The sequence below is a fragment of the Schistocerca serialis genome, chromosome 8 (assembly GCF_023864345.2).
Source record: "Schistocerca serialis cubense isolate TAMUIC-IGC-003099 chromosome 8, iqSchSeri2.2, whole genome shotgun sequence".
Taxonomy (NCBI): domain Eukaryota; kingdom Metazoa; phylum Arthropoda; class Insecta; order Orthoptera; family Acrididae; genus Schistocerca; species Schistocerca serialis.
The window spans coordinates 93,368,189-93,391,079 of NC_064645.1; the positions used below are offsets into that span (position 1 = coordinate 93,368,189).

The following is a 22,891-nucleotide window of genomic DNA, read 5'->3' on the forward strand; positions in this document are numbered from 1 at the left end:
GAAAAATTCGGAGTAGGTATTAAAATTCATGGAGAAGAAATAAAAACTTTGAGGTTCGCTGATGATATTGTAATTCTGTCAGAGACAGCAAAGGACTTGGAAGAGCAGTTGAATGGAATGGACAGTGTCTTGAAAGGAGGATATAAGATGAACATCAACAAAAGCAAAACAAGGATAATGGAATGTAGTCTAATTAAGTCGGGTGATGCTGAGGGAATTAGATTAGGAAATGAGGCACTTAAAGTAGTAAAGGAGTTTTGCTATTTGGGGAGCAAAATAACTGATGATGGTCGAAGTAGAGAGGATATAAAATGTAGGCTGGCAATGGCAAGGAAAGCGTTTCTGAAGAAGAGAAATTTGTTAACATCCAGTATTGATTTAAGTGTCAGGAAGTCATTTCTGAAAGTATTCGTATGGAGTGTAGCCATGTATGGAAGTGAAACATGGACGATAAATAGTTTGGATAAGAAGAGAATAGAAGCTTTCGAAATGTGGTGCTACAGAAGAATGCTAAAGATTAGATGGGTAGATCACATAACTAATGAGGAAGTATTGAATAGGATTGGGGAGAAGAGAAGTTTGTGGCACAACTTGACCAGAAGAAGGGATCGGTTGGTAGGACATGTTCTGAGGCATCAAGGGATCACCAATTTAGTATTGGAGGGCAGCGTGGAGCGTAAAAATCGTAGAGGGAGACCAAGAGATGAATACACTAAGCAGATTCAGAAGGATGTAGGTTGCAGTAGGTACTGGGAGATGAAAAAGCTTGCACAGGATAGAGTAGCATGGAGAGCTGCATCAAACCAGTCTCAGGACTGAAGACCACAACAACAACAACAAACAACATCTCAATCCCCATACTGGTGACCCTGACGCTCATGAACGCCGCTTGCAACGCCAGAAATGTGTACTGGAACATCGCCATGGACAAACAATAAAGCAGCCCTTTGTTGGATTTCTACGTCCATCGACTTCACATCGCACCGCATCTGAATGCAGTGTACAGGAAGTGTAATTAGTGTGTAAATTCCCGACTCTTGTGTGCAGGGTGTATACGGGGACAAGGAAAAAAAATTCTCGGATTATTCTCGGATATCCTGTTTAAAAAATATGCTTTTTCTGTGCTAAGTAACAGTAGGTTTTCCGTAGATTTTCCCTCGGAACTGTAAAACTTATCAATCCTTTGACTGGTTAACGTTTTATACAATCGTGTAGAACTTCCCAGAAAATAAGAAAAGACTGGGCAGAGAAGTTTTGGAGAGACTTTTAATAAAAAAAGGAGAGAAGTTTTGGAAAGACCTTTGATTTGCAGCAACATATACGCTGCATATTTTCGTATTACAAAAGTATAAATTTGAATTGCACCAAACACAGCGCGTTAGTTTCTGGAGCGTTGAAACCGAGGTTGCAATGTCCTTTTGTAAGTGAGTCATATCTCAAGCCACGAGATTTCGCCAGCTGATGACAGCAGCTATTCAGAGCTAGGACACGTGTTATAGTCAGCCACTAGCAAGATTACTGGTTACATAGCGCGAACACGCAGGAGGAACAGTTAACGGTTTACATTAATGTACACAGTATCGTATATAAACAAGAAAAGCTAAGCTTTCACATATAATATTGGTCTCTAAGATTAACATGCTACAACAGAAGCTAAGCTTTCACATGTAATATTGATTTTTTTTTTATTTTTATTTTTATTGTGTGTTATACTTTAAGATACATCACACAAATGTGCCAGTAAATTTAAAATTCTGACATAAATGTCTCGGCTTGAAATTCTTGTAAGTGGCTGGTCCTCAAATTGTTCAGTTTCAAACGCTCTGTGATTTTGATATCCATCCCACTTTGTCACATGTAACATAATTCATCTTGCATAAAAAGAAATTTACTTTGAAAGTAACGCTTTTCTAACCACCGTTCACAATACTATCCGGAGACTGTTAGAAATAGGTTCAATTTACCAGTTGCCAGAGAGCGCCAGAAAACAGGCATTATTGTGCATGTGCAACTGCAGTGGTGTAGGAAGCCCGCATGTTCATGTGTATAAAGCACTAAGAGAGCTTACATTACACCATAAAAGAAACAGGGCATCAGACTCGAATTTCGTAAACCATACTAAAATGCATAATTCGGATTGAAGTGCAAATTGGCTTTTTCCAGATTCACAATGAAGTAAGTCCCATCTGATATTAAGCTTTTCAGTGTGGTTTTTGGGATGTAAATCTTCTTGGAGTACCAGTACTCTACGATCTCCATTTTGGTTCTTTATTATGGCATAATGCCATATATGGCAGAAGATGATAACGTGCACTTGAAATTCAGTGAACAGTTGGAATTAGCCAATACTGTAGAATGAAACACTTCGTTTCAAATAAAATGATTGCCTCAGCGGAAAGATTAATAAAGCCAAATTTCTTCGGCAAACTTGCAAAAATAACTTCACTGTTCTGCAAGGCGATTAATGCTTGACTGCTACTAACTTGCAAATAAAATAAAGTCAGAAAACTGAAATTAATAATATATTTTTGCCCTCCGTAATTATGTGAATGTGTTTTAATTCACTTGGTAGCTCCCGGCCACAGAAATCCGTTGTGTTTTCATTTGACGTGGGAGCTGTACATGAAGAGAAGCAGTGAAATCACTTAACGTAAACACGGGTCATGTGGAGGTTAACCCCCTCCCCACTACAACTCATACAACTCTGTGCAAGTCTGAATCTGGCAGCTAGGGCGCGTGAGAAAAATTTTTCTCGTTTGCATCTGGCTGCTACTACCGATACAGCTAACAAGCAAACTTCAAGTAGCGGGAGAAGGTACTGCTTATACGCGAGTCAAATGCGCAAGTGCAACAGACTGCCAGCAATTGGTCAAACGAACCTAATGTGAACAGTTGTGACGTCATGCTCATAGCAAGCAGTTTACTGTTACGAAGAATTACAGTCTGAGCCCTACGGCCTTTGACATATTTTTGCTTTTTGCAGACGCTTGTGCGTGCATGGTGTTTTGTTGTTGTAATTTGCACATTTCCTTTGCCACTAAAGTTTTATTTTTTTCCCTCTCGTTTATATTTTATTGCTGCAGTATCGTTCTCCAGTAGCAGGATACAATAACATTCTTTACTAGAGAATTAATTCTGCAGTCAAAATTACATAAAGTTTAACTGAAAGCTAAAACAATGAAAAATTCCCGGAATTCCGAAAAATTCCCGGGTTTTTCCCGGTTTTCTCCCGGATGAAAAAATTTCCGGGTTTTTTCCAGATTTCCTGGTTGTCCCGGGTCGTATACACCCTGTGTGTGAATCGTGCTTTTTGCTAACTTTCGTTACCTTCCCACACATCGACAATGCAACCGAGGTGCACACGTCGTCTGTCAAAACCCGCTCAATGCCTCGGTAATTTCACTTCCGGACAGTGCTGTGCTCCTTTGACGATTAATTTGGACAATTTTGACTTGCTTTTGTGTGATAATTATTACAGTGACATTCGTCAGAGCAGTGCTTGGACACCAGATAATCACGCCAAACAATGGACTGCAACAAACGGGGACTATGTCGCAAATCCCAGTTCGCACAAACTCCAAACTACGGTTAAATTGCATGCCTGGTCGAATTCACAAATGCCCGTCACGGCTACCGCGTCTTCTGCACTGTGTGCAAATTCATTCGACCCGGTTTCCGCACAGCCTGTCTTCCAGAGTTCGAATGTTCGCGCCAACTTTTCTGCTGCTTCTCCATGCTTGTCCCTCATTTGCAGCATTCAACTACCATTACTTCTCTTGGACCAACTTCCAAAGTGGTTCATGGCCGCAGAGTATATATTCTCCTCTTACGGCATCACCGACAAAAGTGAAAAATACCTCGTATTCTTCAGGCACCTAAAGGACTATCATTATATAATAACGGACATTATCTGTGACAATTTGAGTGACAAGTACACCAGAGCGAAAGCCGCTTTAATCTAGCACCTGTCACCAACATAACAGGAACAATTTCATCAAAGACATCCTACCGATCAACGACAATGCACCAATTACGCCGACGATAATGGCGGCTGTTTCTCAGTGCAACACTGGACGTGCCACGCCTCCCTCTATGCAGCACCTGAGCCACACCGACTCTGCTCGACCGCTACCAACAGCGATGTCATGGCCACCGCCTGCTGGCTTACTGAATTCAACCGAGTCAAAACAAACAGCTGCGCGACATACAATCCCGCCACGGCTACCGCACCCACATCTTGTCAACAACTCGCCGACACTACGCATGCTTACCACCCGGCCGTTCACTACTCGGTCATGCCCGCAACTTGTTCACCCACCCCAGAAGACGATTTCAGCCGTATCAATGCTTCATACAGCGGTGAATGTGTTCTCACTCCGCCACCGCTGAGTACTGAGTTTCACATTCGTGATCGCACACACGATCTCTTCTACTCTAACTGTTACGTCAATACTGTGCCGCCGACCTTGTCTTGTACGCCAGGTTACCCTTTGATAGAGACAGATTCTGATTTCAATTCCATCTTACTCAGTGATACGCAGCAGACTGCTTCACGACATAAATTTTTGCCTAAACAACTGCGATAGCTACGTGAGCAAATTGCGACATACAACTTGTTGGTACAAGATCAGTTACACATGCTGCAGCCGACAACGACCGAGCACGACATGCAACGAGATGACGATCACACTACATGGATCTATGTCCCAGATGTCACAAATGTCGTCATCGCACTGCCTCAAGTGGAAATTCTATGTTACTGATGTGATACAAGCAACTTATTTACGCTGCTGCCATCTTTCCTTGGTAGTTACAGACACTTCGTTTCTGTACCACAGCATAACCAGCCGCATTCCAGTGCCACTTGCTTTGCCGCCCTCTTCACTACCTCCGCAATGTACGACCAACACATCTGCCATTTCTGCTTCGATGAGTGAGCATCTTTCCGCTCCGACACATGACCGTGCAGCAGTTTCGCGCGAGCAGCTTGGAGCCTTATGGCTCAAACGCAGCGACAGCGCACACGCAGCTCCAGTTCCATCGAACTGTGTCACCTCTCTGCCACGGACCAGTAGTTCATCTGCCAATTCGACTTCTTCATGCTCACATTACGTCTCATTGCCTTCCTGCTCCGACCATGGTTTCGCAGACCACATCTGCCTTCCACCACCTCTCACCGTCGCCATGCCTCATGCACAGGGCTCACGGCCATGCCCCCAAACTTCGATCACGGCTGTTTGGCACATCAAAACACCGACACTGTCAACTCCACTTGGAACATCCTGCCATCTACCACTGTAACGCACTCACTGTCCACGGACTCTGAGGTGACGCTTCTGTCTACATGAAGTCATCCACCGCCAAGGTCAGTCATGTGCAGCTTGCTGTTTTCTCCCCTACTGCGACATCAAGCGCCTCTATATTTCCATCATTACCGCGAGTGTTGCTCATCCGGTATCTCTTATGCAACCTGTTAAGACACAGCATGCTTGCTCCTTTACATCATACGGCCAATAACAAACTGTTACTTGACATGTTGCACTTGCTGCGGCACTCACTGGCAAATACTTTGGCAATACATCGCATCGCATCTTCGACGCATTCTGCGCCTTTGATTGGATCAAAACCCCGGTGCGCCACATGGCCTTGGCACGACAATGTTCTCCCCACCGATACGCCACCACCTTCTGCTTCCACCGGGCTATCAGCAGCATGGCACGGTCAACCTGTGGACGCCTTCCGCACCTCCTTCCCTCCGCTGGTCATGCCTACCAAGACATCGAGAAACGGTCCGATCGCGCCTCGCAGTAGCATCTGCCACGACACCATCGGTCACGCGCACCTGCGCCATCAGCAGGCCGGGTGCACACACACCTCTCATCATCCTTATTGTGCTCTGCACTAACGGCGGGGGCTCTGTGGCGGTTATCGACTGCAAGAGTCGACTGCCTCATCTTTGAAAACGAACTTCTTTGAAAAATGTTGATCTCTGTGTGTTCCGAACTCTGTATTCGAACGGATGTATTTGTATCAACATGATAAAAATTAAGTTAATTCATTATAAACGAGAGAATACTTAATGTTGGGTTCGATATTACCATACGTAACATCTCGATCCCCATACTATCATTGATTCAGCAATGTACAAGGTCCACATGCAATGTAGTTTGTCAGAAAGACGCACTGCCAGATCCTGCATGCCATGTACATGGATGCCTGTGTCATTAGCCACATGTAGTTGCAGTCCCAGGTTTGCAGCATGTTGTCACAACAGGAGGCGAGGCACCATGCACACATCTAACCTGGTGACGATGAGGAAGTAGAGATTTTAGTCGCAGTCTCAAATATACAGGCATCTCTAATGTGAAGTTGCTGTGAAGAAGAGAAGTGACTTGGTATAGTTGTGTGGCTGTTGTTTGGGAGCAAGCAGGACTGGTGACAATTGCTTGCGGATGCGTCGAACTGTATATATATACATGTTTTGGGTGAGATGGGGCACGGTCAGCTGGAGCAGCATTTGTGGTAGTCGTCGTGTTACCATGAGCAGGCAGCAGTTCAGTGCTTGGAGCAGAGCTTGTGACAACTGCTTCGCATGAGGTTGGGCGGCATCATGACTGTTTAGCGTGTGTGCCAGCTCATCAGGTGTAGGAGGCAAGGGTGCCCAATTTGATGTTCTGTCTGAGTTGCATCACTGAATACAATCTATCTGCTAGGGTCAACTTCCTGTCTAGCATTTCCACCTCGTACAAAATCATTGCAAGCTGTAGTTCAGACAGAAGTTTCATGACCCATGATATCCAAAGGGTTTGGTCCGACAGTGTGGGGTCAACAACCAAATAAAGACGAAGCCCCACAGTTGCGAAAGGGTTCCCCAGGTGAACTGCTCATTCTCACCAACTTGCCATACCTGTTGTTCAGGAGTGCCAACAATTCATTGTAGAAATACTGGTTTCTCTGCATTCTACTTATTGAGTGGTGGAGAGGAAAGGATAATGTCACTTATCAGTTCTGCGTATGCCATGACATGACAGATTAACATAACAAATTCTGAACTGTCATTGATAACACCTAGTGAAGTGAATGTGCACTCAGCCACTGAGAACTACGACATTTGATCAAGTTGGAATGGTGGGAATTTTGGTTGTTGTGCTGTGAATCACAATAATGGTTGTACTATCTGAGCTGAAGAGAAAGGCATGATTGGTGTTGGATCCATCAATCATAGAGCAGTTGAAGCTGCATCAAGCATTAGCAATCGCGGTGCAGGAAACGCAGGGGACACTATCGGCAGCATGTCCAATCGAATGAAAACTGAACACGAATTGTCCTGGAAGCATGCTGGCATCGGATCAGCATGCAAGTTCACTAATAAAGACTCTGATGGTGGTCATTGTTGAATCAGTGATTCTATTTTGTGAGATAACGTTTGTGCACACTTGTTGCTCCATATTCCACACAGTTTGTTAACGAAGGCAATGGGTGCACCACACTGTGGTAGGTGTGTAGGAATTTGTAGCCACAGAGCTGTGGGGAACAATGAACAAAGTAAGCTTCACTTCTATTGTTGACATGAATTACCGTAGCACATGGCTGTATTTCACAAAAAGCTTGACATCCACTATTGTCGGGTTCACCAGTGTGGCAGTGTACCTCTGTATGGTACTAGGTGACAAGTAAGTAACACACAAACACTGATCAGTCTAAATAAACATTTACTGAACTTTGGATAATACAAGAGACGTCCGCCATATAATGTCTCTTGGTGAGAACTAGTGGCCGGGGCACAGAGGCTCCACTTCCCCACTCTGTAGCACTGGTCAGCGATTCACTTTGTCTCAATGTCCCCATACTCTATTACAGCTATACCAGACAACTCATCCAACCATAGAGACTGAGTGCTACCTGGGCGAAGCCAGGACAAACTACTGTTGTATGTTAATACCCTCACAAAGTGTGAATTTATAATTTTAATTATTTATTACTTACTGATGTAAACTGGATCTGACAGCATTCATCAGGCTGAATATCCTTCTGGAGATTTAAGACTCGTTCCAAGTTTTCATTTGTCGCAAGATCCATTACTTGATTGTAACCATATGTTCCCCTGGTGAAAAAATGAGGTATCAGCACTGCTTTATCTACAAGGAGTAATAGAACAATAGGGTACAAAAAAGAGAATCAAGTTACTTTTACTGATAAATCTGGGCAATAAAACTATACACCATATATCTTACGTAACTTTTAAGACCTTGTTTGAAAGCATTCAGAACATTGCTTCATATGCTAATTTTTCCTGGAGATACTCATGATTTTGAAGTTTTTGAACATAGGTGATAATATGAGCGAAGAGGTTCATTTCCTTGATTACAGGCCATTTATAAAATGCATAAAAGGATCAATGTGAATTTAAAATCTTAAAATTCAAGGTTGTGATATGACACAATTTTGTGGTAAATATCAAATCCTCTACAAAAATAACAAGAGAGACTCTCCATTACCAATTTCAAGCAAATTACAGAATTTTGTGTTCCCAAGGTTTTATGGATAATTTACTTGTCCTAAACTCAACTAAAAACTATAAAGAGCTTTGAAAAATAACCTGAATGACTGCAGAAAATCTTCTCCATCACAATTTAAGGATATCTTCCGTGTTGTCAACATGTAAAACTGTTAACCTTCGCTCTCTTTTCCACTCAACTACAAACTATAAAGAGCTTTGAAAAATAACCTGAATGACTGCAGTAAATCTTCTCCTATCACAATTTAAGAATATCTTCCGTGTTGTCAACATGCAAAACTGTTAACCTTCACTCTCTTTTCCACAGTATAACACACTATGTGAAAGCAACAGGCTCTGCATTGCACATGTTAAACTGGACAAGAAGTTGAGGAAAATGAGCCAAATTGGGTACACATTGTTGACATTGTACTGTCTGTCTTTCCTATCTATATGTTCCACAAACAAGAGTGTGTTAAACATGTACATGCAGAAAACTTATGTGCATTTTGCGTAATGTTGTTTATTTGAAACATGCCAATTAGATAATAACCTATGTGACTTTATTCCTCCTCACAACATAACATCTGGATCAACAAAACAATAATGTTTGACATTGTTCCTGGGTGCATTACGTGTTCCACCTCATATAATATGAGGACAAGTACAGTACTTTCAAACATGATCATCTTGGTGGTCCATGTGCAATGTTGTGGAGAGCCATAATGTTGCAGAGATCTTTTAACACAGTTCACTCAATGGTCAACATTATTGTGACACTGTACTCCTACCCCATGTGCGTCTTTTTAGGGGTGCATTTGGTCCTGACCTCATTTTTAGTGTTCCATAAGCTAATTTAATGTACAGTAATAATCATGCTTGTAGACTATTACAGAGCATTGAATATATAGCTCTGAAAAGACTGAAATTATATTTAAATAAATCCTAACCTAGCGTTAAAAGAATAAAACATAAAGTATTGCTGTCACACAGTGTTAGCACTTTGATTAATAAGTGAAATGGCTAATTTAAGCTTACTTTGAATAATGCTCAGGGTTCATTAAATAAAAACAATATCTCAAAGTTAATGCTTTAATACAGCTAATAAAGTTAATACAGTATGCCTAATACTTTCAATCAAAAAGTATGTAAATAGCGGGTTTTAATTGGGTCTTACACCCTAAAAATATTTAAGTATTTGAATACAACTAATACAGTACTATAATAATACAGTAATACAGTACTAAACTAGTACTAATATTTCAAAACTGAAAATTTAACATTATTTATGTGTTTAATTCTCTATTTTATAAAAAATTTTAATATTTCTCTAAATGCCATTATTAGGACTAGAGTGTCTGTGGAAAGATGCAAATGTCGACTGTCTGACCGGATTACTGAATATGAAGTCATTGATGAATGGCCAGATATCCAATTCATCCAAAACGTCTCAGTAGTCATGAAGAACAGCCAAGTTGTTCAATCGCTTCTTTCCCATTGTTGATCGGAGAATGACTTCAGACGTCTAAGAGCACTAAATGACCATTCTGCTGTTGCTGTCATGATTGGAACTACTTGGAGAAGCTTAATGCACTTCACTACTTCACATAACATTTCTCCAACTGCAGGCTCTTGTGTAATGTACTTTCTTACATAACGCATGTTTTTTAAGACCAGTTGGTTTTTATTAGCAATATCGGCTAACATATTCAAGTGTAAGTGCAGTCTCTCAATGACTAGGTCATTTTTGAAAAACTCAGCTGATTTTTTCAAATTTGTTTCTCCTCTGTTTGCTAAAAGCAAGCAGTCTTGCAATGACCTGTGTGAGTCCGGTTGAAGCAAACTGCTCAGTTATGCAAGATTGCACCATTTCACAAACTTCAATGTAAATAGCTTTGTAGTATTCCTATGGGGTTTTGAAAGTGTGCAGTGAGCTGGCTTCATTGTTTTCATACTTCTTTGGTATACTCCAACTCTGAGGAAGTGAAGGATCATTAACTTGTGAAGGTTTATCTTTTGAACACAATTCCCAAAAGTGTTCAAAACTATCACACGTTCCATTCAACATACAAATCAAGCCCTCATATATTTTTCCAGATCAGCAACACTTAGATGAGTGCATTGAATTTTTTCATTTACATCCTCTACTGGGTTCACTGCAAGGCAATAAAGACATAAAAACAAATAAGTCTTGAATTGTAACATTGAATCAAGGTAGCCTGCACATTTGTAACCTGCCTCTGTTATGTTCTCTGCACAAAATGTTTCAAAACGTCTAGAAGTTCTTCAAAGTTTTTCAGTATTCTCAAGATACTAGAAGTTTGCATAGTCCATTGAGTCAGGCAAAGGGGTAGTAGACCAGCTGGGTCGTTGGCACTCTCACAGCGAATGCTTCTGAAAAATCCCATCCTTTTGTTGGATTCCCTTACAGTGTTTATTAAGTCCCTCATAGACGTAAGATGGCAGAGACTGTCTACAGCTGCCAAGTTTAAACTGTGACCAGCGCAGTACACGTAATGTGCTTTTGGTTGCATATCCAAAACTAACTTTTTTAGTCGTTTGAACTTACCTCTCATATTCGGGGCACCATCAGAGCACTATCCTCTTAAGTCATCCACTGACAAATCAAGATGAGAAAAAGGTCTTTTAAGGAATCATTGACAGTACCAATACAAAATGACACTTGTTCGTGAATTGAAGAATCTTTTGTTTTGTCAACCATAATAGAAAAATGTTCAGTCTTCTTGATTCAAGGCAATACCTTTCTCAACACAGACTTTCCTAGTAGATCAATGATCTTGTTTTGAATATCATGGGATGTCCACTTAAACCCCCCCATGAACCATGGACCTTGCCGTTGGTGGGGAGGCTTGCGTGCCTCAGCGATACAGATGGCCGCACCGTAGGTGCAACCACAACGGAGGGGTATCTGTTGAGAGGCCAGACAAACATGTGGTTCCTGAAGAGGGGCAGCAGCCTTTTCAGTAGTTGCAGGGGCAACAGTCTGGATGATTGACTGATCTGGCCTTGTAACATTAACCAAAACGGCCTTGCTGTGCTGGTACTGCGAACGGCTGAAAGCAAGGGGAAACTACAGCCGTAATTTTTCCCGAGGGCATGCAGCTTTACTGTATGATTAAATGATGATGGCGTCCTCTTGGGTAAAATATTCCGGAGGTAAAATAGTCCCCCATTCGGATCTCCAGGTGGGGACTACTCAAGAGGATGTCGTTATCAGGAGAAAGAAAACTGGCATTCTACGGATCGGAGCGTGGATTGTCACATCCCTTAATCGGACAGGTAGGTTAGAAAATTTAAAAAGGGAAATGGATAGGTTAAAGTTAGATATAGTGGGAATTAGTGAAGTTCGGTGGCAGGAGGAAAAAGACTTTTGGTCAGGTGATTACAGGGTTATAAATACAAAATCAAATAGGGGTATGCAAGAGTAGGTTTAATAATGAATAAAAAAATAGGAGTGCAGGTTAGCTACTACAAACAGCATAGTGAACGCATTATTGTGGCCAAGATAGACACAAAGCCCATGCCTACTACAGTAGTACAAGTTTATATGCCAACTAGCTCTGCAGATGATGAAGAAATTGATGAAATGTATGACGAGATAAAAGAAATTATTCAGGTAGTGAAGGGAGATGAAAATTTAATAGTCATGGGTGACTGGAATTCGTCAGTAGGAAAAGGGAGAGAAGGAAACATAGTAGGTGAATATGGATTGGGGGTAAGAAATGAAAGAGGAAGCCGCCTTGCAGAATTTTGCACAGAGCATAACTTAATCATAGCTAACACTTGGTTCAAGAATCATGAAAGAAGGTTGTATACCTGGAAGAATCCTGGAGATACTAAAAGGTATCAGATAGATTATATAATGGTAAGACAGAGATTTAGGAACCAGGTTTTAAATTGTAAGACATTTCCAGGGGCAGATGTGGATTCTGACCACAATCTATTGGTTATGAACTGCAAATTGAAACTGAAGAAACTGCAAAAGGGCGGGAATTTAAGGAGATGGGACCTGGATAAACTGAAAGAATCAGAGGTTGTACAGAGTTTCAGGGAGAGCATAAGGGAACAATTGACAGGAATGGGGGAAAGAAATACAGTAGAAGAAGAATGGGTAGCTCTGAGGGATGAAGTAGTGAAGGCAGCAGAGGATCAAGTAGGTAAAATGACGAGGGCTAATAGAAATCCTTGGGTAACAGAAGAAATATTGAATTTAATTGATGAAAGGAGAAAATATAAAAATGCAGTAAATGAAGCAGGCAAAAAGGAATACAAACGTCTCAAAAATGAGATCGACAGGAAATGAAAAATGGCTAAGCAGGGATGGCTAGAGGACAAATGTAAGGATGTAGAGGCGTGTCTCACTAGGGGTAAGATAGATACTGCCTACAGGAAAATTAAAGAGACCTTTGGAGAGAAGAGAACCACTTGTATGAATATCAAGAGCTCAGATGGCAACCCAGTTCTACGCAAATAAGGGAAGGCAGAAAGGTGGAAGGAGTATATAGAGGGTTTATACAAGGGCGATGTACTTGAGGACAATATTATGGAACTGGAAGAGGATGTAGATGAAGATGAAATGGGAGATAAGATACTGCGTGAAGAGTTTGACAGAGCACTGAAAGACCTAAGTCGAAACAAGGCCCCGGGAGTAGACGACATTCCATTAGAGCTACTGATGGCCTTGGGAGAGCCAGTCCTGACAAAACTCTACCATCTGGTGAGCAAGATGTATGAGACAGGCGAAATACCCACAGACTTCAAGAAGAATATAATTCCAATCCCAAAGAAAGCAGGTGTTGACAGATGTGAAAATTACCGAACTATCAGTTTAATAAGTCACAGCTGCAAAATACTAACGCGAATTCTTTACAGACGAATGGAAAAACTGGTAGAAGCGGACCTCGGGGAAGATCAGTTTGGATTCCGTAGAAATGTTGGAACACGTGAGGCAATACTAACCTTACGACTTACCTCAGAAGAAAGATTAAGAAAAGGCAAACCTACGTTTCTAGCATTTGTAGACTTAGAGAAAGCTTTTGACAACGTTAACTGGAATACTCTCTTTCAAATTCAGAAGGTGGCAGGGGTAAAATACAGGGAGCGAAAGGCTATTTACAATTTGTACAGAAACCTGATGGCAGTTATGAGAGTCGAGGGGCATGAAAGGGAAGCAGTGGTTGGGAAAGGAGTGAGACAGGGTTGTAGCCTCTCCCCGATGTTATTCAATCTGTATATTGAGCAAGCAGTAAAGGAAACAAAAGAAAAATTCGGAGTAGGTATTAAAATTCATGGAGAAGAAGTAAAAACTTTGAGGTTCGCCGATGACATTGTAATTCTGTCAGAGACAGCAAAGGACTTGGAAGAGCAGTTGAACGAAATGGACAGTGTCTTGAAAGGAGGATATAAGATGAACATCAACAAAAGCAAAACGAGGATAATGGAATGTAGTCAAATTAAATCGGGTGATGCTGAGGGTATTAGATCAGGAAATGAGACACTTAAAGTAGTAAAGGAGTTTTCCTATTTAGGGAGTAAAATAACTGATGATGGTCAAAGTAGAGAGGATATAAAATGTAGACTGGCAATGGCAAGGAAAGCGTTTCTGAAGAAGAGGAATTTGTTAACATCGAGTATAGATTTAAGTGTCAGGAAATCCGTTTTGAAAGTATTTGTATGGAGTGTAGTCATGTATGGAAGTGAAACATGGACAATAACCATTTTGGACAAGAAGAGAATAGAAGCTTTTGAAATGTGGTGCTACAGAAGAATGCTGAAGGTTAGATGGGTAGATCACATAACTAATGAAGAAGTATTGAATAGAATTGGAGAGAAGAGGAGTTTGTGGCACAACTTGACTAGAAGAAGGGATCGGTTGGTAGGACATGTTTTGAGGCATCAAGGGATCACAAATTTAGCATTGGAGGGCAGCGTGGAGGGTAAAAATCATAGAGGGAGACCAAGAGATCAATACACTAAGCAGATTCAGAAGGATGTAGGTTGCAGTAGGTACTGGGAGATGAAGAAGCTTGCACAGGATAGAGTAGCATGGAGAGCTGCATCAAACCAGTCTCAGGACTGAAGACCACAACAACAACAACGTCCACTTATAACCTGAATGCACTAACCAGTCTTTAAACTCAGGTATGTCATTCATTCGGAGTTCCAACAGCTGAAAAAAATTTGAGTTTACATCTTCGTGCCCTCTAATTGCTAGTCCTTGTTGGCATAGAAATTGCAAGGTAGTAAAAATTCTCTCAAGAGCTAAATGGCCTTTCTTCATATCACTATCTAACTGTTCTTTCAATTGGGAGGCCACACTTGGTTAGTGACAGAATTTAGTTTCAGAACACCTTTATGCGTAAATGTATTTTCATGAAGATGGGATTTTTCCAAAGACTTTTTTGAGTTTGGAAACCCTACAGAAGTAAATACATCTTCTTTTTTTTTAAGAAATTTGTAATAGATTTTTAGCATCTGCCTCTTTGCAGGCTTTGCAAAAAACTTTTTCGAAAGATGCTTCATATTTTAGCCACGTATATTTGATCAGACAAGACTTCTGAAATGATCTTCCCTTAGCGGATTGTCCAGGTTTCGGCTGTGAACGGTTCTCATCTGAAGACGATGAAGCAATTGATGACACAATAATTGTTGGAGGTTGATTTGCAGTATCATCAACATCCAAGTGCACCTTTTTGGTAACAAATTTATCCATTGCAAACTTATTTCACAATACACTAAGAGACTACATTAAACAAATAAAATATAGTCATATAAAATAATCCACTAGACACTTAAAGTCAGAGCACTAAACAGGTCTGCAGCATGCACTGAACGAAACTATCCACTGAATGACTGCGACAGCAGGGTGGCTTTTATACAGCCATGGCATCGTAATGTATCGAAGCGTCAAGGTGACACAAGGCAAAGAGTTCCTGACGCTTCTGCTCCAGTCCTTTTGATGTCACGGCAGATGCAGCACTGGCCTGCCAGCGCCAGACTTTACTCGAAGGTTCGTGCACTGGTACAAATTCTAAATGTGCTTACAGCACCATAACACTAGCATGGTTCACACCACTCATTTTCAGTTAACCTGCTTACTACCATAATAATTATTTGTTTTAACTCATTACTGAATGTATTTTAAAAGTTAACTATCATCAAACAAGGAAACTAAAAAATTCCAACATAATTTTGTGATTTTACAAAGCATAATATAACTAATAATTTTCTTAAATTATTGGGGGGCTCCGCACCACCCAAACAAATTTATGGAGTCAGCACCTGTGCCTATAGACAAACTGTCTATATACGTAATTAAGTTTGTGCAGAACCCTCTGAATGCGAGTCCTACTCACACTTGTCTGGTTTTTATGGATGACATCGCACAACCGAATCAAACTGCATAGATGGAGGAGCACTTGGAATGAGATGATATTTGGTGAATGGACTGTCCTTCCCATCCTCTGACTCATATCATACCAGGCACATATGTGATGCATAGCAGAGAGATACTGTAGCATGTACACCTGCATCAGCGGCCATCTAGTAGTTGACAATAGCACTGGTGGAGGAATGGAATGACCTACTGTTAGAACTCCATAACAACCATGTGGTCAGCATGGCTGCACATTGCACAGCAAGTAGTGCTGTCTGTGGTGATCACACACCCTATTAATAATCATGTCCTGCCATTTGTACTGCAGGGGACCATCATGACTCATCGTGACTTCATTGCAATTACAGTATTGTCTTTGAATAAAAGTGTCATTTCTTTTCATCTTCTTGCATATTTCTTTCAGTTACCATCTGGTTATACTGTAGCAGTTCTTTCTACCTATGGTCTCTCCCTCTCTCTCTCTCTCTCTCTCTCTCTCTCTCTCTCTCTCTCTCTCTCTCTTTCCTCTCCCACCCCCACCCCTCCCAGACTCTCCCCCTCCTTTTCCTCTCTTCTTCCTCCACCCCCTCCCTCCATCTCTTACCCCTTCTCTCTCAATCTCATTTCCCCTCTCTTTCTCCTTCCCATTTTGCTTATCCCTCCTCCGTATGTCTGTGCCTCTCCTCCTCTCCCTTCATACTCACGCAGCAGGTTCGGTGCCTGTGAGGATGACGGTGCTGAGGCTGGGTATCTCCTTGTTCCGCAGCTTCCCCGGTTTGCTGCTTCCCAGTTCTGGCAAAAGTTTCTGCAGCCTGTCATAACCACTGGCTGTGGCCACCAGACCACGAACCTCCACCTGCAACCAAATTAATGCTTAGTTGTGCTCACGCCATTGGCAAGAGCTTATCTACTACATAAACAATGTTTGTTTTGCAGCAAGACACAGGTCAAAAATGGATCACAAATTTTAACAGTTATTAAGTTGCATAATTTTTCCCTGGTGTTGTTGCTATGGTCTTCAGTCCAAAGACTGGTCTGATGCAGCCCTCCATGCTACTCTATCATGTGCAAGCCTCTTCATCTCCAAATAACTACTGCAACTCACGTGCTTCTGAATCTGCTTACTGTATTCACCTCTTGGTCTACCTTTACGATTTTTACCAATCACACTTCCTTCCAGTACTAAATTGGTGGCTCCTTAATGTTTCAGAATGTGTCCTATCAACTGATCCCTTCTTCTGGTCACGCTGTGTCACAATTTCTTTTCTCCCCAGTTACATTCAATACCTCCTCATGAGTTACATGATCTACCCATCTTATCTTCAGCATTCTTATGTAGCAACATTTTTCAAAATCTTCTATTCTATTCTTATCTAAATTGTTTAGCAAACATGTTTCACTTTCACACAAAGTTACACTTCTTACAAATACTTTCAGAAAAGACTTACTAACATTTAAGTCAATATTCGATGTTAACAAAGTTCTCTTCTTCAGAAATGCTTTTCTTGCCATTGCCAGTCTACATTTTATACCCCCTCTACTTTAGCCATCACCAGTTATTTTGCTGCCCAAATAACAAAACTCCAGTACTACTTTCAGTCTCATTTCCTAATCTAACGTCCTCAGCTCCTCACCTAATTTAATTATACAACATTCTGTTATCCTTGCTTCACTTTTCTTGATGCTCATCTTATATTCTCCTTTCAAGACACTGCCCATTTAGTTCAACTGCTCCTGTATGACCTCTGCTGTCTGTGAGAGAATTTCAATATCACTGACAAATCTCAAAGTTTTTATTTCTTCTCACTGTACTTTAATTCCTACTCCAAACTTTTCTTTGGTTTCCTATACTGCTTGCCCAATAGGCTACAATCCTGTCTCCTCCCTTCTCAACTAGTGCTTCCCTCTCGTGCCCCTTGACTCTTGTAACTGCTGTCTGGTTTCTGTACAACTTGTAAATAGTCTTTCGCTCCCTGTGTTTTACCACTGCTATCTTCAGAATATCAAAAACAGTATTCCAGTCAGCATAGTCAAAAGCTTTCTCTAAGTCTATAAATGCTATAAACATAGGTTTGCCTTTAGTTAACATGTATTCTAAGATAAGTGGTAGGGTCAGTATTGCCTCAGGGGTTTTTACATTTCTCCAGATTCCTAAGTGATCTTCCCCAAGGTCGGCCATCCTGATTTAGGTTTTACACAATTTCCGTAAATTATCTCAGGCAAATGCCAGGATAGTTCCTTTGAAAAAGGCATGGCTGACTTCCTTCTCCATCCTTCCATAACCCAATGGGACCAATGACTTCACTGTTTGGTCTCCTCCCCCAAATCAACCAACCAACCACAAGTTTTTTCATTCTTTGATAAAGAATTAGTGTTAGTATTTTGGAACCATGACTTATTAAACTTACAGTTCAGTATTATTTACACTTATCAGCAGCTGCTTTCTCCGGAATTGGAACTATTATATTCTTCTTGAAGTCTGAGGATATTTCGTCTATCTCAGCATCTTGCTCACCAGATGGAAGCATTTTGTCATGGATGGCTATCCCACGGCTCTCAGTAGTTCTGACAGAATGCCATCTACTCTTGTTTCAACTTAGGTCTGTACTCTGCCAAATTCTTCATGCAGTTTCATATCTCCCATCTCATGTTCATCTATGTCCTCTTCCACTAATATATTTGTCCTCCTGCCATTCCTGCTTAGCAGTTTTGCACTTCTTGTCAGTCTCATTTTTTTGTCTCTGGTATTCACTTTCACCTATTTCATTTGCTGCATTTTTACATTTTCTCCTTTCATCAATTAAGTTCAATATCAGCTGTGTTATATAAGGAGTTTTGCTAGATCTTGTCTTTTTACCTATTTGATCCTCTACTGCCTTCACCACTTCATCTGTCAAAGCTACCCATTCATCCCATTTTCCCTTATTCGATTGTAATTAAAGACAAAAGTTTACATGTCTCATACAGCCACCTGATTCTGGCTTGTGTAGCCAACCTTCATGTGCATCTACATGTTCTAGCTCCTCAGACATATTCCGAATTGATTTAGCAGTAAACAGTGCACTTCTGCAATGATGTCAGAAGCAACAATTAAATAATACAATATGTTAGTTGAATGCTGTTTCACCAAGCATATTGAGAAGCACCTTAATACTGTTATAGACACGTTGGCAGTGAATGCTCTTGAATTGTTTTGCATGAAATAACTGGAGGTCTTTTAGATAGTTATTAGTTCTCTGAAAACAGATTGCACTTTATTGTTCATATACCAGTCACAAATTATGGATTGGCCCAGTAATTCATGTAGTACTAATTGCAAAACGAGTGAGGTGGCGCATTGGTTAGCACAGTAGACTCGCATTCCGGACAACAATGGTTTGAACTCACATCCAGCCATCCTGATTTAGGTTTTCTGTGATTTCCCTAAATTGCTTAAGACAACTGCTGGGATGGTTCCTTTGAAATGGCATGGCCAATTTCCTGCCCCATCCTTCCCTAATCCAATGGGAACAATGACCTCACTGCTTGCTCCCCTCTCCCCAAACAAACCAACCAACTGACTAATTGCAAACTACACTCTTATTTTGACATACTTCAGAGGATCCTCATGTAATTCTAGATCTACAAGATCCAATGTTCTGCAAGTTCCTGGACCACAATAAAAGCAGCCATGACTCACCAAAAGGAGAGAGCATTTCAGAAGAAACCTCTTCATCATGCACAGACTGTAATCTACACTCTCATTATTGATGTTGCACAATGGAATTTGAATTGATTAGTCCTGCACTGCCAGTGGTTTCCCATCTTTCTGTTTCTATATCTACATCTACATCCATACTTCGCAAGCCATCTGACGGTGTGTGGCGGAGGGTACCCTGAGTACCTCTATCGGTTCTCCCTTCTGTTCCAGTCTCGTATTGTTCATGAACAGAAGGATTGTCGGTATGCCTCTGTGTGGGCTCTAATCTCTCTGATTTTATCCTCATGGTCTCTTTGCGAGATATACGTAGGAGGGAGCAATATACTGCTTGACTCTTCGGTGAAGGTATGTTCTTGAAACTTTAACAAAAGCCTGTACCGAGCTACTGAGCCTCTCTCCTGCAGAGTCTTCCACTGGAGTTTATCTATCATCTCCATAATGCTTTCGTGATTACTAAATGATCCTGTAACGAAGCGCACTGCTCTCCATTGGATCTTCTCTATCTCTTCTATCAACCCTATCTGGTATGGATCCCACACTGCAGAGCAGTATTCAAGCAGTGGGCAAACAAGCGTACTGTAACCTACTTCCTTTGTTTTCGGATTGAATTTCCTTACGATTCTTCCAATGAATCTCAGTCTGGCATCTGCTTTACCGATGATCAATTTTATATGATCATTCCATTTTAAATCACTCCTAATGCGTACTCCCAGATAATTTATGGAATTAACTGCTTCCATTTGCTGACCTGCTACTTTGTAGCTAAATGATAAGGGATTATCTTTCTATGTATTCGAAGCACTTTACACTTGTCTACATTGAGATTGAATTGCCATTCCCTGCACCATGCGTCAATTCGCTGCAGATCCTCCTGCATTTCAGTACAATTTTCCATTGTTACAACCTCTCGATACACCACAGCATCATCTGCAAAAAGCCTCAGTGAACTTCTGATGTCATCCACAAGGTCATTTATGTATATTGTGAATAGCAACGGTCCTATGACACTCCCCTGCGGCACATCTGAAATCACACTTACTTTGGAAGATTTCTCTCCATTGAGAATGACATGCTGCGTTCTGTTATCTAGGAACTCTTCAATCCAATCACACAATTGATCTGGTAGCCCATATGCTCTTACTTTGTTCGTTAAACGATTGTGGGGAACTGAATCGAATGCCTTGCGGAAGTCAAGAAACACGGCATCCACCTGTGAACCCATGTCTATGGCCCTCTTGAGTCTCGTGGATGAATAGCGCAAGCTGGGTTTCACACGACCGTCTTTTTCGAAACCCATGCTGATTCCTACAGAGTAGATGTCTAGTCTCCAGAAAAGTCATTGTACTCAAACATAATACGTGTTCCAAAATTCTACAACTGATCGACATTAGAGATATTTCTGTTCTGCACATCTGTTCGACGTCCCTTCTTAAAAATGGGGATGACCTGTGCCCTTTTCTAATCCTTTAGAATGCTACGCTCTTCTAGAGACCTACGGTATACCACTGCAAGAAGGGGGGCAAGTTCCTTTGGGTACTCTGTGTAAAATCGAACTGGTATCCCATCAGGTCCAGCGGCCTTTCCTCTTTTAAGCGATTTTAATTGTTTCTCTATCCCTCTGTCATCTATTTCGATATCTACCATTTTGTCATCTGTGCGACAATCTAGAGAAGGAACCACAGTGCAGTCTTCCTCTGTGAAACAGCTTTGGAAAAAGACATTTAGTATTTCGGCCTTTAGTCTGTCATCCTCTGTTTCAGTACCATTTTGATCACAGAGTATCTGGACATTTTGTTTTGATCCACCTACCGCTTTGACATAAGACCAAAATTTCTTAGGATTTTCTGCCAAGTCAGTACATAGAACTTTACTTTCGAATTCATTGAACGCCTCTCGCATAGCCCTCCTCACACTACAATTCGCTTCGCGTAATTTTTGTGTGTCTGCAAGGCTTTGGCTATGTTTATGTTTGCTGTGAAGTTCCCTTTGCTTCTGCAGCAGTTTTCTAACTCGGTTGTTGTACCACGGTGGCTCTTTTCCATCTCTTACGATCTTGCTTGGCACATACCCATCTAACGAATATTGTACGATGGTTTTGAACTTTGTCCATTGATCCTCAACACTATCTGTACTTGAGACAAAACTTTTGTATTGAGCCATCAGGTACTCTGTAATCTGCTTTTTGTCACTTTTGCTAAACAGAAAAATCTTCCTACCTTTTTTAATATTTCTATTTACGGCTGAAATCATCGATGCAGTAACCACTTTATGATCGCTGATTCCCTGTTCTGCGTTAACTGTTTCAAATAGTTCGGGTCTGTTTGTCACCAGAAAGTCTAATATGTTATCACCACGAGTCAGTTCTCTGTTTAACTGCTCAAGGTAGTTTTCAGATAAAGCACTTAAAAAATTTCACTGGATTCTTTGTCCCTGCCACCCCTTATGAACGTTTGGTCTCCCAGTCTATATCCAGCAAATTAAAATCTCCACCCAGAACTATAACATGGTGGGGAAATCTACTCTAAATATTTTCCAAATTATCCATCAGGTGCTCAGCCACAACAGCTGCTCAGCCAGGAGGCCTATAGAGACATCTAATTACCATGTCTGAGCCTGCTTTAAATGTGACCTTCACCTTCTGTCTGACTCACTAGCCTAGAGTGCTAACTGGTCCAACAGATTTCTCGCATTTCATTCTAAGACCTCTCCTAAGTCTTCGAGTTTGGATGAAAATGAAAACTGATACACTTCCTGCCAGAGTCCTAAGAACAGACTGCAGTGTATATGGCAACAGAAGCATGCACCATACGTGGGACACACTTTATATGAAGGTGCTTCAGAATGTAAGTTACACATGTCGTCCCATGCTAAGACCACTGTGCAACAAAAGTGGCACATTGTCAGAAGAGTGTACATGTTTCAATGTTTCCTGCAGGCACTGTTCTACTGGGACATAGAGGGAGGAGCATCACAGTTTGCACAAATTCACCATGAAACTCTGCTATATAGGGAATAAATGCAAAGCTGCATCAGCAGCAGTGAAAAGGTGCCAATAATTTGACCGAGGCCACACAGACATAGGTCATGTTCATTGAGAAGTCCAGATAACGTATCATTTATGTCCATCTTTTTGGCAAGCTGAAAAAACATCCAGGAGAAATATTTTCCAGTGATGAGGAAGTTCACACAGTGGTTCTCGAATGGCTACAAAATGGACTCTATCACCAAGGAATTGAACCACTAACAGGGCATTCCAACCATTAAGTTGGAGACTATGCTGAAAATTACTACCATGTAT

The 22,891-nt window shown here is 41.2% G+C and overlaps 1 protein-coding gene across 1 annotated transcript in view; it reads right to left on the reverse strand.

The window, feature by feature from the left end:
- LOC126416646 (medium-chain acyl-CoA ligase ACSF2, mitochondrial) overlaps positions 1-22,891 on the reverse strand; it is a 224,938-nt gene that overhangs the window by 65,602 nt on the left and 136,445 nt on the right. Inside the window, exons 4-5 of the mRNA XM_050084441.1 lie at positions 16,598-16,749; positions 7,987-8,104 (exon numbers count right to left, since the gene is read on the reverse strand). Coding sequence (XP_049940398.1) covers positions 7,987-8,104; positions 16,598-16,749 — 270 coding nt within the window. The remainder of the gene's footprint in view (positions 1-7,986; positions 8,105-16,597; positions 16,750-22,891) is intronic.